Below are 14,211 nucleotides of genomic sequence, written 5' to 3'. Positions count from 1 at the left end.
AAACGTGGCCGTGGCGCTACCCAAACATTTCGACAGCAGTTAGCGCCATGCTTTAAGGTTGCCGAGAGTCGGAAGATTGTTCCTGGCGAATTGACGCTGCGATGGTTGTGTTTCAGGATTACTGCCGCCGGCTTCGACCTCCACCATTTGGCCATTTGTGTTTGCTTTGGTTTGTTGTTTGGTCCTCTGCGTGGCTGGCTGTGGGGTTTTTTTTTTTCCTAATCATCTCCACTTTTTCTGCTATCTTCGTGCGTTAGCTTCCGCTTTAGTACTGCACGTGTGTCCTCGGGGGTTCTACCTCACCGGCAGGTTTACCGTTCTGGTCATTGGTAGCGAAGGGCCGGCCGAATGGTGCAGCAAAATGGTATGTACACAAATTGCGGGTCAGACCACGACTCACTTTTCAGGCCCAATGTTTGTCGAAACTGGGGCGGTTTGAACGGTTCGCGTTTCGTTGGGTAATGAATTTATGGCTTAATTCTTCGAGGACGGAATACGTACGGGCTGATAGTATTAATAAATTATATCATTGCCATACGCTTGCCTGGCTACAACCATGGGTATAACATGGGCCCTTTTGCTAGTAACCTCACTACAACCGAAGGCTACAGACTTACCAGCAATGTTTGCAGACATGCTACACACAGTTTTGCTTTGCTGTTTGACTGACGCTCTGGTATTCTCTTTTCTTCGCTGTACTTTGTTTTCGATTAACTTATCTAGACGGAATGGCTATGGCTACGGCAGATAATTGCTTTATGAGGTGAGGCGCAGTTTGCTTTCCAATGAGGTCTTGCCGCAGCAAAACATTTGTTTTAATTAACGAAATGGACAGTTAAATTTTAACTATAAAGAAAGGCTGTATAAAGAATATGTGGTCTGCGGTGTACAATGTGCCAGTTTACGGAGTACGAGGAAGCTTTTTGTTTCTTAGTCCGTTGGCATGTATTAACTGTAACGAATAATCGTTTTTTTTTCATTTCATCAGCAGCGGCACAATGTTTATGAAAATATATAAACTGATGGATGCAAAACGGAACAAACGCAACTCGACGGCAGTAGAATATATCAAAACGATCGAATGAGACAACATCAAGATCTCGTACAAGCGAACTTGCCAAAGATTCGCCATGAATGCAGGGACCAAATAATTTCAAATAATAAATCAACATTTTTGGAAGTTCCAAAACAATTTTATTTAATTGATTTACTCTTAATAAAGCTGGATTTTTCGGTGATATTTTTATGACGTGTCAGGCACACCAGATCATGGCGTGATTTACACCTAAGACAATACATCTTGTCTCTGTTAGCTAGACTTAGTTGGCATGTCTAATAGTTTGGATATTATATCTGAACAATTTGCTGCGCTACTTTGTGTCACTATTTGAACTTAATAGGAAAATAGAAATCAAATATAACATTGAAACGATTTATTGGTTATAAGATGTTACTTATTCTATTATTTGCTTATTGAATTTATTTAAAGTGTCCGCCCTTAGCCTAAACTCATCATAGCTTTAAAGCTATACTGCAATAGGTTTAACTTCTAAAGAGCTGGACAACACAGAACAACAAACTACTGTGTCTTAAACCAAAAAAGTTCGCCTATGGTTGTCACAATATTCGATTTCTTACAAACATTCCAAATTGAATGAAATGGAAAACAGAAGGATAGGGAAAATAGACAATTTAGGTAAAGATTGTGAAGAGGTAGAAGAGCTATGACCAGCTCTAGAGAAATGATTAGTGCGTAGAGAACTTAGATGGAGGTTGAAATCAAAAGGCGTATAAAGAGTTAAAGTTTCGCATATTAACAAGAAAAGGTTCGTTATTGGTGATCGGAATCAAAACGGGTCATGAGACCGAAGGGGACGAGAAGGAACAAATACGGGATAAAAGATGTGCTGCGTCAGTCACTCCTGCAAGGAGAGCACTGATAAACAACATCTGAGATCTGCCTACTCCCGACAGTGTCAAGATATTTTGCATCGAATGTCGCACGCGGAGATCACACCCCCAGACCACCTGATCGCCAATCTAACGAAGTATCACTGAACTTTTTCCTCTCAAGTATGGAGCCCAGACCCACATTAACAGTTTCCAACGTGGAACGCACTAAACTACAGTAAACAGTTGTGGGGCCAATCGGATCGTTGAAATCGGAACAGATCCTATGAAGCGTCTTCCAGGTCCTATTCATGCAGCTCTCCATGTAGAGACCAAAGGAAAATTGCGGCTCAAAAATAACCTCCAGGTCTCGCACAACTGAAACGATTACGGGATCTGTAATAGAACACTTGTCAGGACAGAGGGTTAAAAAATTTGCATCCCTGAGAAACTCCGGACATGCTGGAGAAATCGTCATGTAGACATTTATATTTGTATTTCATATCTTTGAACTCTAAAGCACGTTTTAAGATGTTTTGAGCATGTCTTAAAGATGGATGTTAAGAAGCATCTGGAACGATTTGTGGCAATAAAAATCATTCTACCTTAAGAATGCATGCTTCTCTCTGTCGTGCTAAAGATGCTCCACAGCAAGCGTACGGGAATCCCCTTTCCAGTAAGACATACCCTTGGGAGCATTCTACTTTGCATGCGTAAAAGATGTAGAGAACTCGCTCACATCACGGTCAGCGTTAACGCATCCCATTCGAGAGCAATCTGATCTACAGCTGATCGCTGTTGAGAGCAGAGAGAATAATGGGCTTAGGGATTCAATTTTAAGAAACTTCTGAACCAACAGAACTGTACGGGAGCGAACGCGACCAGAAACCTGTTTGGTGCGCCGTATTGGAGAGCCGGTGTCAACCGTCAGTTCGTGGCACTTGCTCATGCAGAGGAGATTGTACAAGCTCTAGCTCGGTTGTCAAAATCTTCCCCATTCGTGTGCGGTGATTCCCAGCGCGGTGCGTTTCAAGCCGCACAATGAGGTGGACATTAATGTTGGTGTTTGTTGGTCAAACGATGGCCTACACAATTCCTGCGGTACGCTTCGACTATACCGCAGCGCGAGGATTCCGTGCCAGCATCCCGGGTATGTACACACACGCGCCTGGGGTTCTCATTGCCGATCACTGGCCACGTAATTTACGTAATCCATCGCTTTGCGCTTCCGTAGACACTCCCGGCTTGCAGATGGTTGCCTTCCATGCGCGTCTCAATAAACCGTTCGAACGGTTCGAGGAGGGTGATTATGCGGAAGATGTTACCGAACCGGACGGGAATGGGCAGTGGACGTACGAGACAAGCAAACCACTGCTCCAAAATGGCACCATCATCTACTACTGGGTGTACGTCCAGTTTGCCGACCAAGGTTATTGGCTGACGGACAAGAAACACACCGTCCTCCGGTCCAAGGGTGCGGTGGCACCGAAGACGACCACACCGAAACCAACGACCACAACGGTGCCGCCCTGTGCCCCCACGCTCACCACATACAACGGCGGTCAGTCGACCTGTGCCGGGATGGTAATCTTCGAGGATACGTTCGAGCAGGGCAGTTTCGCACCCAAGTGGCAGCACGAAGTGCGCATTCCACTGGATACAGATGTAAGTGAAAGAAAAAAGACAAGGTTTGCCGAAATGTTTTCAAAAAAAAAAACGTCAACGTTTTTCATCACGCTTTTAGTCGGCGGAATTTGTGTCGTACCAGAGCTTACCGGACAACAGCTACATCGCGGCGGGTCGTCTTGTCATCGTGCCGACGCTTGTTAACATGAACGCGGATTACACCGATGAACGCATCCGCACGGGAGATCTCATCTTACAAGGGTAGGTGAATGCTTCTACTACACGTTATCAGCCATCTGTTCGTTTTTTGTTTGTTTCGTGTTTCTGTACAGTCAAGGGCAGTCATCAAAAAGAGCGACTTGACAGGTTGAATAGGAATTGTTTTGAAATCAAAACACCCAAGTAAATGATCGTAAATAATTGTAGATGAAAGTTGTGTTGAAAAAGTTTGATCAGAACTAAGAAATATGTCTCAGAATAACATCCTTAAACTCTCTAAAGACTACGATTTGGCAGCTAATACCATTTGTTAGACGATAGTAATTCATCTTCGATTCAATCTCTTACCCATGCTAAGATGTACCTCGCCAACCAACAACCCGTACGAATGCCAACGAAAAGCTGCCCGCTCGACGATTCTACCGCCCGTGGTGTCGGCCAAATTGAACACCAAAAATTATTTCCGCTTCCGGTACGGGCGGGTCGAGATACGTGCCAAGCTACCGAAGGGAGATTGGATTTTCCCCCGTAAGGCTATTGTCCTTCCATTCCACGTGCGTTGTTGCTAGACATTTGTACCAATTCACCTTCCCCTTCTCGCCAGAACTGTTCCTGCAGCCGTACGAAAACTATTACGGCTACGCTGACTACGCGTCCGGACAAATGTGGATCGCCCACATCCTGGCGAACCGGATGCTGGTGGCGCACGATGGCAAACAGATCGATGGCCATCGGTTGCGTGGCGGTGTGCTGATCACCAACACCGGCCCGGTCCGAGCCGACTTTCTACGCTCGAACCTGAACGACGATCACTTTGGCGATCAGTTTCACACGTACGGGTTGGTATGGACACCGGAACAAATATTGCTCACCGTCGATGGGTTTCAGTACGGTGCGCTACGCACAAACTTCCGGCAGCACGCGCAACAGCACAACCTGACCCAGGCAAACCTGTGGAATGCGACGGCACCGCTGGCACCGTTCGATCGTGAGGTATGTGTGTCCCGCCGAGTAAGAAATTCATATGCTGTCACTAAAATGTTTTAATTACCTGCTAGTTCTATGTCTCACTCGGCGTTGGTGTTGGCGGGGTAAAGGATTTTCCGGACCACTCCCAAACAGGACCGTCGAAAAGTGCCAAACCGTGGAACAACACCAGCCCGAAGGCGGAATACTTTTTCTACCAGAACCGCAACACGTGGTATCGCACATGGACCGAACCGGAACTAACGATTGATTATGTGCGTGTTCACGCCTTGTAACAACACGCGCCGTTTGCGATTAAATGATGGAAAATAAAGCACGTTAATGGGTACGATTGTACACCTGATACAGTATTAATGAGAGTTTAATTTGGCACCGTGTCGTTACTCGGCCCGCAATGCTATTGTGGTCGGTTAGGCAAAGGCCACGGATCAGTCTACGGATCTCTGCTGAAAAATGGATCGTTTCCGTCTGGTCGGAATATTAATATCGTGCACTTTACCTCTGGCAGTGCTGCAGATAGTGGTAGTGTATAGTGAAGCTACGGCTAACCAAAAGAAATTCCTTTAAGAATTTGTCTCTTTTCTCCGAAATAGTACACCAACGGCTACTGCAAACAGCTGCTGGAAGATGTCAACTTTCAAGCGTGTTGCAATATGCCTCGTCTAATACCAGCAGATGTCCTCCAGCGGTGTCAAAACCATTCTCTTCCTCCCAGCCTGCCAGGCGAACCCGATCCACTGCCCGCGAATGTATAAAGAATTCGGTACAAACGAACCCACATCCGGAGTGACATTTTACCTTTACCTTCCCCTGGTGACACCAGTGCCACGCAGAGTGCGTTCTGAACGAAGCGGGCATCCTTGTGCACAACCAGTTTCTTGTAGAGCTAGCGGTCAAGGTGCTGCTTGGACAGGTCCCGAACGATACACTCTTGTGGAAGCAGGCGTTCGAGGTGGCAGCTAGGAAGTGCTACAATATGCAAGTGGTAACCCAGATGAAAACGGCGTAGAACAGCGTGTAATCCTCCCACCCCCCTGCACCAATGCTAATAATCCGTTTCTCCATTGCATACAGGCAAACACGTTCTATCTGCAAGATATGGCCAAAAACTTAATCTCATCTCAGTGTATTCCCTCTTCTCGGCGATTTCTCGAGTGTACATTCGCGATCGCGTACAGGGTAAATAGGCCAAACATACTCTACACGAAGCTGCTGTTTTATGGTGGTTACCAATTTTACCTCTACCCACAGGATTGTCCCGACGTCTTTTGGAACTACAGCAATGATCAATGTGGTTCCGTCGTATCCACCTTGAACAACTGCCGATATTTGTTTCTGCATGTATGGGAGATTTAAATTCCGCACACGTTTTTTTTTGCCATTTCAATAAAATACACGTTTCTTCCACTGGAAATGAAGCTGAAGCAAAGTAATTTGTATTACAATAAACAAAAATAACAAACCCCGGTATCGTTACCGCTTAGTTTAACGCATTAAAAATGCCGTCAGATTGCATGGCAAATAGAAGCAAACAAAATGGAAACATTCGTTAAAAAGCATTAAATGGTCGTTAAAACTCAATTCACTCATACTCAGTTTAGATTCCCATAAATAAGCCGAAGTTGTTCATTTAGCCTAATTCACTCAAAATGTTTTATTGTCGAGCGCACTTCACTGGAACTGGCTTTATAGCAAGCGGGTACGAAACGTTGTCCTTATTTTTCGTTAGATCAGCCTGGCTGTATCGACTTATTTTACCACGTAGCCGGATAGCCAGTCCTTGCTATGGGGGATGGAATTTGGGTCCGGTTCGTTCGTGTGAAGACCGGCGCCGCCTACCATCATGTCAGTGGGCCGCCCGGAAGAAGGTAGTTCTGTTGAAAGGTTGTTCTATCGTACAGTGGAATGTTGCAACCTAATCGTTCCACCTAACTGCTGCAACAAACCCTATCTTCTCGAACCGTATTTTTTGGATCTGAAAAATTCCACTGCCTCCCGTGGCATTGACACGTGAAAATGTGAATCGTGCATGAGACATTCGGGTACGAAAGTTTATTCCAATAAGTACAACTTTATTACATCGTTTTACATGTTCCACCAAACTCCAGATTAGCGATCCAGTTTTAGCAACCGAAAGATGTTCAAAACAACCTAAATTTAATAAAGAACATCCTCCTTACTTTGACAGTTAATAGTAGCTGTATTGTCTAGAATTGTAGAATATAAAACATTTGTTAAAACTAAACTTATATACTGTAGTGTCGACTTAGATCGTCCGTGAAGCGTACTAAAATAACTTTCACATAGAGACTGCGATGAGTCAACTCACCAGTCATCATCAGTACATATAGCTAGTTTACTGAGCACATTCAGCACCCCTTCATCAAATGTGTATGGTAACCGAATGCCGCTACTTCCGGGTGTCCTCTGTGACAATGTTAAATCACCTACACCCAGACCACATTTCGGACCGTCCCGACCGTTTTTACGAACAACAAAAAATTTTGCACATTTTAATTACATGTATTTGGTTTGACTTACAAGTAATAATTATAATTTTTTTAACGCACATGGTGACCAGCCCGGTCATGCAGCATCATACACTGGGTGCTAGGGCAAGGTGTAAAGAGAATAAGCAAATGAGCACGAAACCGTGGTTCAAAGATTCACGTCACTGCAGGTTTCGTACGGTCATTTCCTGGCAATGAAACAGGCATTACGCCGATTACGGCTATAACATGTGTGACAATAAATTAATTCTACTACGTCAATTACTACCGCTGATCTTGCACCTTGTCGATCGTACGGTGATCGAGTATATTACAAAGAAATATGAGCGTACATGTTTAATAAATTACGTATTACATACAGAGAGGTTGGACTATACACGCATTCGATAAGGGGAAGCAAATATACAGTGAATGAACTAAAAACCTAAAGTAAAAGTAAATAAAATCGTTAAAATTATATTCAATAGGTATGAGCATACGTCAGTGATTTGTTAATGTTGATCTCTTATTGTACGATTCTATCCTTTTCGATACAAATTTACACACTAATGCTATTAACTGAAACAGCACACCCTACGCTTAAGCTCTTAAAATCTTGGAGGAATTTTACAACTCCAATTACTATTACACACATTATACGTACATGCTTTACGTACATTAACACGTAACACATAACGTATAACACATACATTTAAGTAAGACAAAGCCATAGGTTTTAAATGTCGAACAAAGCAATTAAGAAACTTCCGCTTGTTACTACTATGGCGTACCGATGACGGTTCATTCATGCCACTTTTGTACGCTAATGATGGCAAAAAGGTGTCGCTACTCGTTGCAAAAGAAGCTTAAGCATGGAGGCAACATCAGGTTGTTTAAAAATCCACTCAAAACATGATGGAATCCGGGTTTGAGAACCCGCTGAATATCTGCTATACTGGTATTATTATTTTATCTTTCCCTGACCAAATGCTAATGTGAAATCTTTAAAATCTCTTTGCAACTACAGCAATCTTACAAATAGTACAATAATTACAATCATTCATCGTCGAGTCGCGTACCTCAACAGCACTAGCCACATATGTTTATACCTTTTAAAACTAAAAGAAATCTATATAATATATCTATAAATAGAGAGAGAGAGCGAGCGAGCACACTCCCGTCCTAATTCATGTGCAGCGAATGCCAATTTGAGCATCAGTGTAGTAATGTGGGTCACCGTCTATTTAAACTCTGCTACAACCCGAATCGAGAAATTATGACTGACGGCTGGTGGTGATGATTTGCGACGCGTCGAAGATAAAGTTCGACGGCAGCGTAAATACCGTATTACCATCCACCGAATTGATAATCGTTGCTCGACCCAAGCTTGCCAACGTAGCACCCTGCGCATTGGTTATCGTCTGTACGGTTCCGCTGTTGGATGCGGAAGAGGACGTAGCCAGCGTTTGACCGCTGACATTGTTTGGAAGCGCTATTTGGAGATGCTGAATGATGGGTTTCCCATTAGCGGTCGGTATTTGGGCGGGGATGGTGAAAATCTGCTGCTGTGTGGTTGTGCCATTTTGATGCTGGGGTTGCTGCTGCTGTTGGATGAGCTGATGAACCTGCTGCTGAATTGGTAACTGTATGGTTGTGGTGTTAGTCGGCACATGGGTGATGGTTAGTGGTAAGGATTGCACATTTGACGGTTGCGATGGTTCCGAAGTTACCGGGTTCGGAGCAATAGCGTGAGTTAAAGGTGGAGGCTGCGAAGGTTTCGATACAACGGTCGACTCAAGGACGGTGATCGTATTTCCTGGCTCCTGTTTCGTTTCCACCTTGATCGGATGTGGTTGTTTTTTCACCGTTGGCTGCAAAAAAAAAAACATATTCTATTGGACACCTTCGAACGTTTGTTCTCGTATTGATAACATTTATACGTCTTTCGTATTGCAATTAAGTTGAAGACTAACACAACAACTGGATACAGTAACATATCCTTTGAATGTGTCGAACAATGGTTACTTCTGACTATATTAACAAAAGTGTTGTCCCTACGTGCGTACTCAACATAGCCTAAACTTCAATTGTGAATTACGACAAAATAGCTCTTATGCACATATTTACCTTTGGTGTGTCCGCGTCCTCTTCGTAACAGCCATGCGTGTCCTTATGTTTCAAAAATTGGTTCTTTGACGAAAAATCCTTGTTGCAAATGTTGCAACTGTACGGTGAAGCATTCGCCTGATCCGTGTGCGTTCTTGAAAAGAGACACATCCAAATAAATGTTCAGTAAAATCGATAGCAACACAAAATGTTACCAAATAAGGAAAAAGTACATACTTCCTGTGCTTGTTGAGATTATCCTTGCGCGAGAATAGCTTTTGGCACTTGTCGCAGTTGAACATCTTCTGCCCGGTATGTGAAACCGTGTGCCGTATCAGATGCTCCTTACGGCTAAAACTCTTATTGCAATCTGGCGCCTCACATTTAAACGGACGCAGCCCGATATGGGACTTGAGATGCTGCACCAAATGTTCCTTGCGGCCAAACGTTTTCCGACAGACATCGCACGTCGTAATGCTGACTTCGCCACCCGTACGTCCACCAGCACTCGTTCCTCTATCGCCAGGACGGCCGCCGGATGATTTCGTTTGCTGATCGGACGCAACCGAATCTTGCTTACTTGACATGGCGGAGATAGCACTCATCTGCTGCGAAGCAACCAGCGACTGGGCGGTTCTGTTTGCTTCCGACTCTGAGTTCTCGTTGCCGCTGCTATCATGATCGCTGAAGGAGCGATTCTCGGATGTGCTATTGTTGCCTAGTGATGAAACGTTGTTTCCATTCGACGACGCTACGACATGTCCAGCACGACCGGTCGTCGAGGAAGATTTAGCACCGGATGAACCGCCGGAGCCCTTGCCCTGATTGTTACTACCCTGTCCATTAATTACGATCGTTTGTTTCGGGGCCGTAGCAGCATGTGCCAGCTTCGTTGGAGTTGTTGTCGGCTGACGAGCAGGAATAACTTTGCGTGGTACGGTAACGACTCGTTGTTCTGCCTTTTGCACTGCACCGCCGGTGGAAAGCGCTACAATGGCACGTTGTTGGTTTTGTTGAATTGAAGCAGTGGAAGTCTGTTGCACCTTTTTGACGTTTTGTGGTTGTATTTGTTGCTGCTGCTGTTGTTGTTGCTGTACTGGCTGAAGCGTCGCTTGTGGAACTTGTGCCGTTGCCATGACAACGCTCGCTTGTTGCCCACTGTTATCGGCGATCGTTTGCGTTTGTGATGTTGTTTTACCCACCAACGTTACGTAGTTGCCAGCCCCAACCTGAGCCTGTACCATCGGTTGGTTTTGACCCAAAATGGTCATCGGTGGAATGGTGGTTACTGGCTGCGCAGTAGTAGCAATAGTCGCCATACCATACTGTGGCACTGCCGTTTGCTGCATCGCCAACGGTGGATGTTGAACCGGTGCTATACGCACCACACCATCTGTTCCAGTTTCGAACTTGACAAACAGCTGAACCGGCTGGTTCTGCGGTGCATTACTCACCATTGGCTGACCTACTACCGATATGTTGGGTGTACTTGTGTTGTTATTAGCACTATCATCCGTTGAGTTATCGTTTTTCAACACGATTGGTACGAGACATCTGTTATTACCGGGGATTAGCTTCACATCCGGCCCAACGGTGTACGTCTTCTGCGGTGTGGAAGTGTAGACGGTGCCTGCATTGGATACGATCATGCCAGCCGATGAAACAGGCGCAGCGTTTGTAGCGGCAGAGACGGGCGATGTCATGGTGGGACTTTCAACCGTAAAATTACCAACATTCGATGTCTTTGGCGGTGTAGTTAGGGACACACCGGGATGTTGTACGATTTGAATATACCGTTTCCGTTTCGCTTCCGTCGCATCAGTCTAAAAGATAGAATTAACAGAAATGTTTGAAGAAAATTGCAATGAATCTTAAATCATCTTGCTTCAAAATTTTGTAATCACCATCGCAGTATTGCAAATTAAACAAAGTTCATACTTTGAATATCTTCACCGTACCTTAGCATTTTGTGCAGAGTCTCGTTTAACCGCTTTTGGTGGACTCGACTTAATCTTGATAAACTCATCAACTTGCGTAAAAGTCCTGTAAAAAATAATAACAACACATTCGAGGTAAGACATATTATGAATCAACTAAACTCCTTCTTCTTCAACTGTGAAGCCCCAATCAGTTCGACAAGATCCGACTTACGTTTGTGGTTGCGATTCGGTTGGTTTCGAGATGACCGGAACGATCATGTTGTGTACCTTTCGCGCAGCCGAGGCATCGAACGTGATCGTATATTGCTGGTTTGGTTGCTGTTGATTTTGGATGGTCAGTATTTGCGGTTGGTTCATTTGCTGCTGTCCCACTGTTTGGTTCATGTCACCTTCTGTCTTTATGCCAACTGCCTGTATGATGGAGCTGAGAAAGTCTCCGCCGGTGGTATTCGCTCTTAGGGCGGGAGGTGCAGCTGCGAGCGAAACGGTTGGCGTGACATTAGCACCTGAACTGACCGTACTTATCGTACCACCATTGATCGTATGAACCACACTTTTTGGAATAGTATTGATAAGAATGGGTGTAGTACTGATTTGCTGTTGTCGCTGTTGCTGCTGCTGTTGTTGCTGCTGCTGCTGCTGCTGTTGCAGCTGCTGCTGATGCTGTTGCTGCTGCTGTTGCTGTTGCTGCTGCTGCTGCTGTTGCTGCTGCTGCAGCTGTAGCTGTTGCTGTTGCTGTTGCTGCTGCTGTTGCTGCTGCTGCATCTGCTGCTGTTGTTGTTGCTGCTGTTGTTGTTGTTGTTGTTGTTGCTGCTGCTGCTGTTGCTGCTGCTGTTGCTGTCGTTGTTGCTGTTGCGCTGATACAGATTTTCCTTGCACAGTGCGATTGGTTATCGTCGGTGCTGTGGGAGAAATGTGCACCACACTAGTCTGCGTACGATTCACTATCTGTGGCGGTTCTTTCACCTTTACATCGCGTATGTAAACTTTGCCGCCGTTCTCTACACTACGAGAATTAAGACAGCTTTCCAGCATGCTCTGCGCCTTCACAGCAGATTCGCGAAATTCTTCATGTGTTTCGACCTGTTTCAAGCAGGCCGCACATACCGATTTCGGCAAACGATCCGATTCTTTGACCTAAAAATTAACAGCAGTTACAAAATAAAGCGTCAAAATAAAGCATTAACTTCATACCGTGACTGGTTGCATATTTTCCCGCAAACACTTACATTTATTCCGAGCGATTCTGTAATCTTGCGGTGTATTCGCTTCTTACGGCCCTCGTCCGAGTAGATGCCCACCCGTGGCCCATTACTGCTCGCGCACAGGCGGCACAGTTCGGAAAAGTTCACGCACTTATACTCCGTCATTGCTGTCTGGAAATGGGTTTGACGGGGAGAGGGGCAAATGTGTGTCCTTTTCGATTCACAAACGGTAACGTGTATAGCTGCAGGCCCGATCACACAGCTCGTGTCCCTTCACTAGGAGCACGGTACTAATTCACAGTTTTCCCGCGCTAGCTCAACCTCTTTTCGCTTTGTTGTTTATCATCTTTTGCACAATTTGTACATCAACACATGCTTTTGGCGACTACCACCCCTCCGCATTTAACACACTCTCGCACACGCATGCACACACACTCTGAAAGTGGTTACTGTGGTGGAAACCTGCCGCCCGCCATCCATCAACACAGCATAGGAGTTTCCCCTATTTTCTTCGTACACAATAATCATTGGTGGATATTGTGTACTTTTCTAAGTTGATACAGAACACAAAACGGTCGATATGGTTCACTTGTGGTAGATGCCATGTTCAGTTAAAACCTTACCGTACCCAACAACAAACCACCCCCACCTTAAAAAACGGAAGCGTCTAATCAATTGCACTGCCACCGACTATTGTCCATTGACCTGTACGGATAGGAAGCTATATTTCTGCAACACTCTATCAAACACAGCTTCCGCACAGCGCACATCACACACAGTGCATGATTGCAACAATCATTACATTTTATTATCCATACAGAAATGGAAAAACTCCCGCACCGAGACGCTGATTCGCATTTTATTTGACTTTTTTTGTTTTTAATTTTACCCCGTTCTGACAAAACAGCTAGTTTACACGCACACAACCATGCAGAATGTTTCGTTCGATATGGATCTTTGATGGCAAGGTAAATATATGCGAGATGTTAGACAACTTGACAGTTCAGGTGCGACATGAAGTTTGAGCTGTGAAATATTTCCGTAGAGTTGAAACATTTCAAACCAACATCAATGATATCTTTCTTGCACGGAAAAGAGACTTAAAGTGTAAACAAATCGATCGTCTGTGGGTAAAAACTAGGATGTTCAATAATCGTTACAACGTTAGGCATCCTTTTGGGTTGTAAGTATATGCAAATAAAGTCCGCTAGTTATGTTTCGACGGAATTAGTTGTTTCAAGACGGTGGACACATCGTCGTTCAACGCCAGCAAAAACTTGAAGTGGAATGTATAAATCTTGATTTACATCCAATTCTCAATTAAACCATCAAGTGATCGCGCGGATGACCATTGGTTCAAAACAGATGCATCATATGATAATGGATGGTCCAATAGAATGAATTTGATAGAATATGATTACATTTAATAAAATCTGTTGAATAACCGTTGAGGTTTTCAGGTATAATGAACCTTCGTTGGAATATTTCTCATCAACATATTCTAATACCGTGTATGCAATATTCTAGCTCTAAAACCCTTATAACAATATAGCGTTTGAATGGATTCTCTTTCCAATTGCAACAACCGTACATCATAGCGGAAACTAACCACTTCGAAAATCCATTAATAAAATAACATCACGTTTCGACCTTCAACTTTAGTTAAAAATATACTTTATTACACTGTTCAATGTGTGCCACTTTTTCTAATGGAACTACTGCTTAACGCTGCTAAGAAAGACTTTTGCT

At 44.4% G+C, this 14,211-nt stretch overlaps 3 protein-coding genes across 3 annotated transcripts; 2 read left to right on the top strand and 1 right to left on the bottom strand.

Moving 5' to 3' along the window:
• Positions 1 to 2,931: 2,931 nt before the first annotated feature.
• On the top strand, positions 2,932 to 4,997 carry LOC128715249 (gram-negative bacteria-binding protein 1). Its single transcript, XM_053810130.1, has 6 exons — positions 2,932 to 3,040; positions 3,125 to 3,555; positions 3,635 to 3,777; positions 4,094 to 4,263; positions 4,340 to 4,728; positions 4,794 to 4,997. The coding sequence occupies exons 1-6, from the start codon at positions 2,932 to 2,934 to the stop codon at positions 4,995 to 4,997; spliced, it is 1,446 nt and encodes a 481-aa protein (XP_053666105.1).
• A 339-nt stretch (positions 4,998 to 5,336) lies between these two features.
• On the top strand, positions 5,337 to 6,078 carry LOC128715189 (uncharacterized). The gene is made up of 4 exons (XM_053810071.1): positions 5,337 to 5,471; positions 5,546 to 5,707; positions 5,797 to 5,901; positions 5,974 to 6,078. Exons 1-4 carry the CDS (start codon positions 5,376 to 5,378, stop codon positions 6,076 to 6,078), a joined length of 468 nt encoding a protein of 155 aa, XP_053666046.1. The 5' UTR covers positions 5,337 to 5,375.
• Positions 6,079 to 8,485: 2,407 nt separating this feature from the next.
• LOC128713814 (transcription factor Sp4-like) lies at positions 8,486 to 12,627 on the bottom strand. Its single transcript, XM_053808683.1, has 7 exons — positions 12,487 to 12,627; positions 12,122 to 12,394; positions 11,469 to 11,992; positions 11,276 to 11,360; positions 9,555 to 11,140; positions 9,339 to 9,471; positions 8,486 to 9,082 (listed from the first exon to the last, which is right to left on the bottom strand). Exons 1-7 carry the CDS (start codon positions 12,625 to 12,627, stop codon positions 8,486 to 8,488), a joined length of 3,339 nt encoding a protein of 1,112 aa, XP_053664658.1.
• Between the last annotated feature and the right edge of the window lie 1,584 nt (positions 12,628 to 14,211).

The sequence above is a fragment of the Anopheles marshallii genome, chromosome 3 (genome assembly GCF_943734725.1).
Source record: "Anopheles marshallii chromosome 3, idAnoMarsDA_429_01, whole genome shotgun sequence".
Classification (NCBI taxonomy): Eukaryota; Metazoa; Arthropoda; class Insecta; order Diptera; family Culicidae; genus Anopheles; species Anopheles marshallii.
The sequence above is the reverse complement of the archived record's forward strand: the minus strand, read 5'-3'. Positions and strand labels throughout refer to the sequence as shown.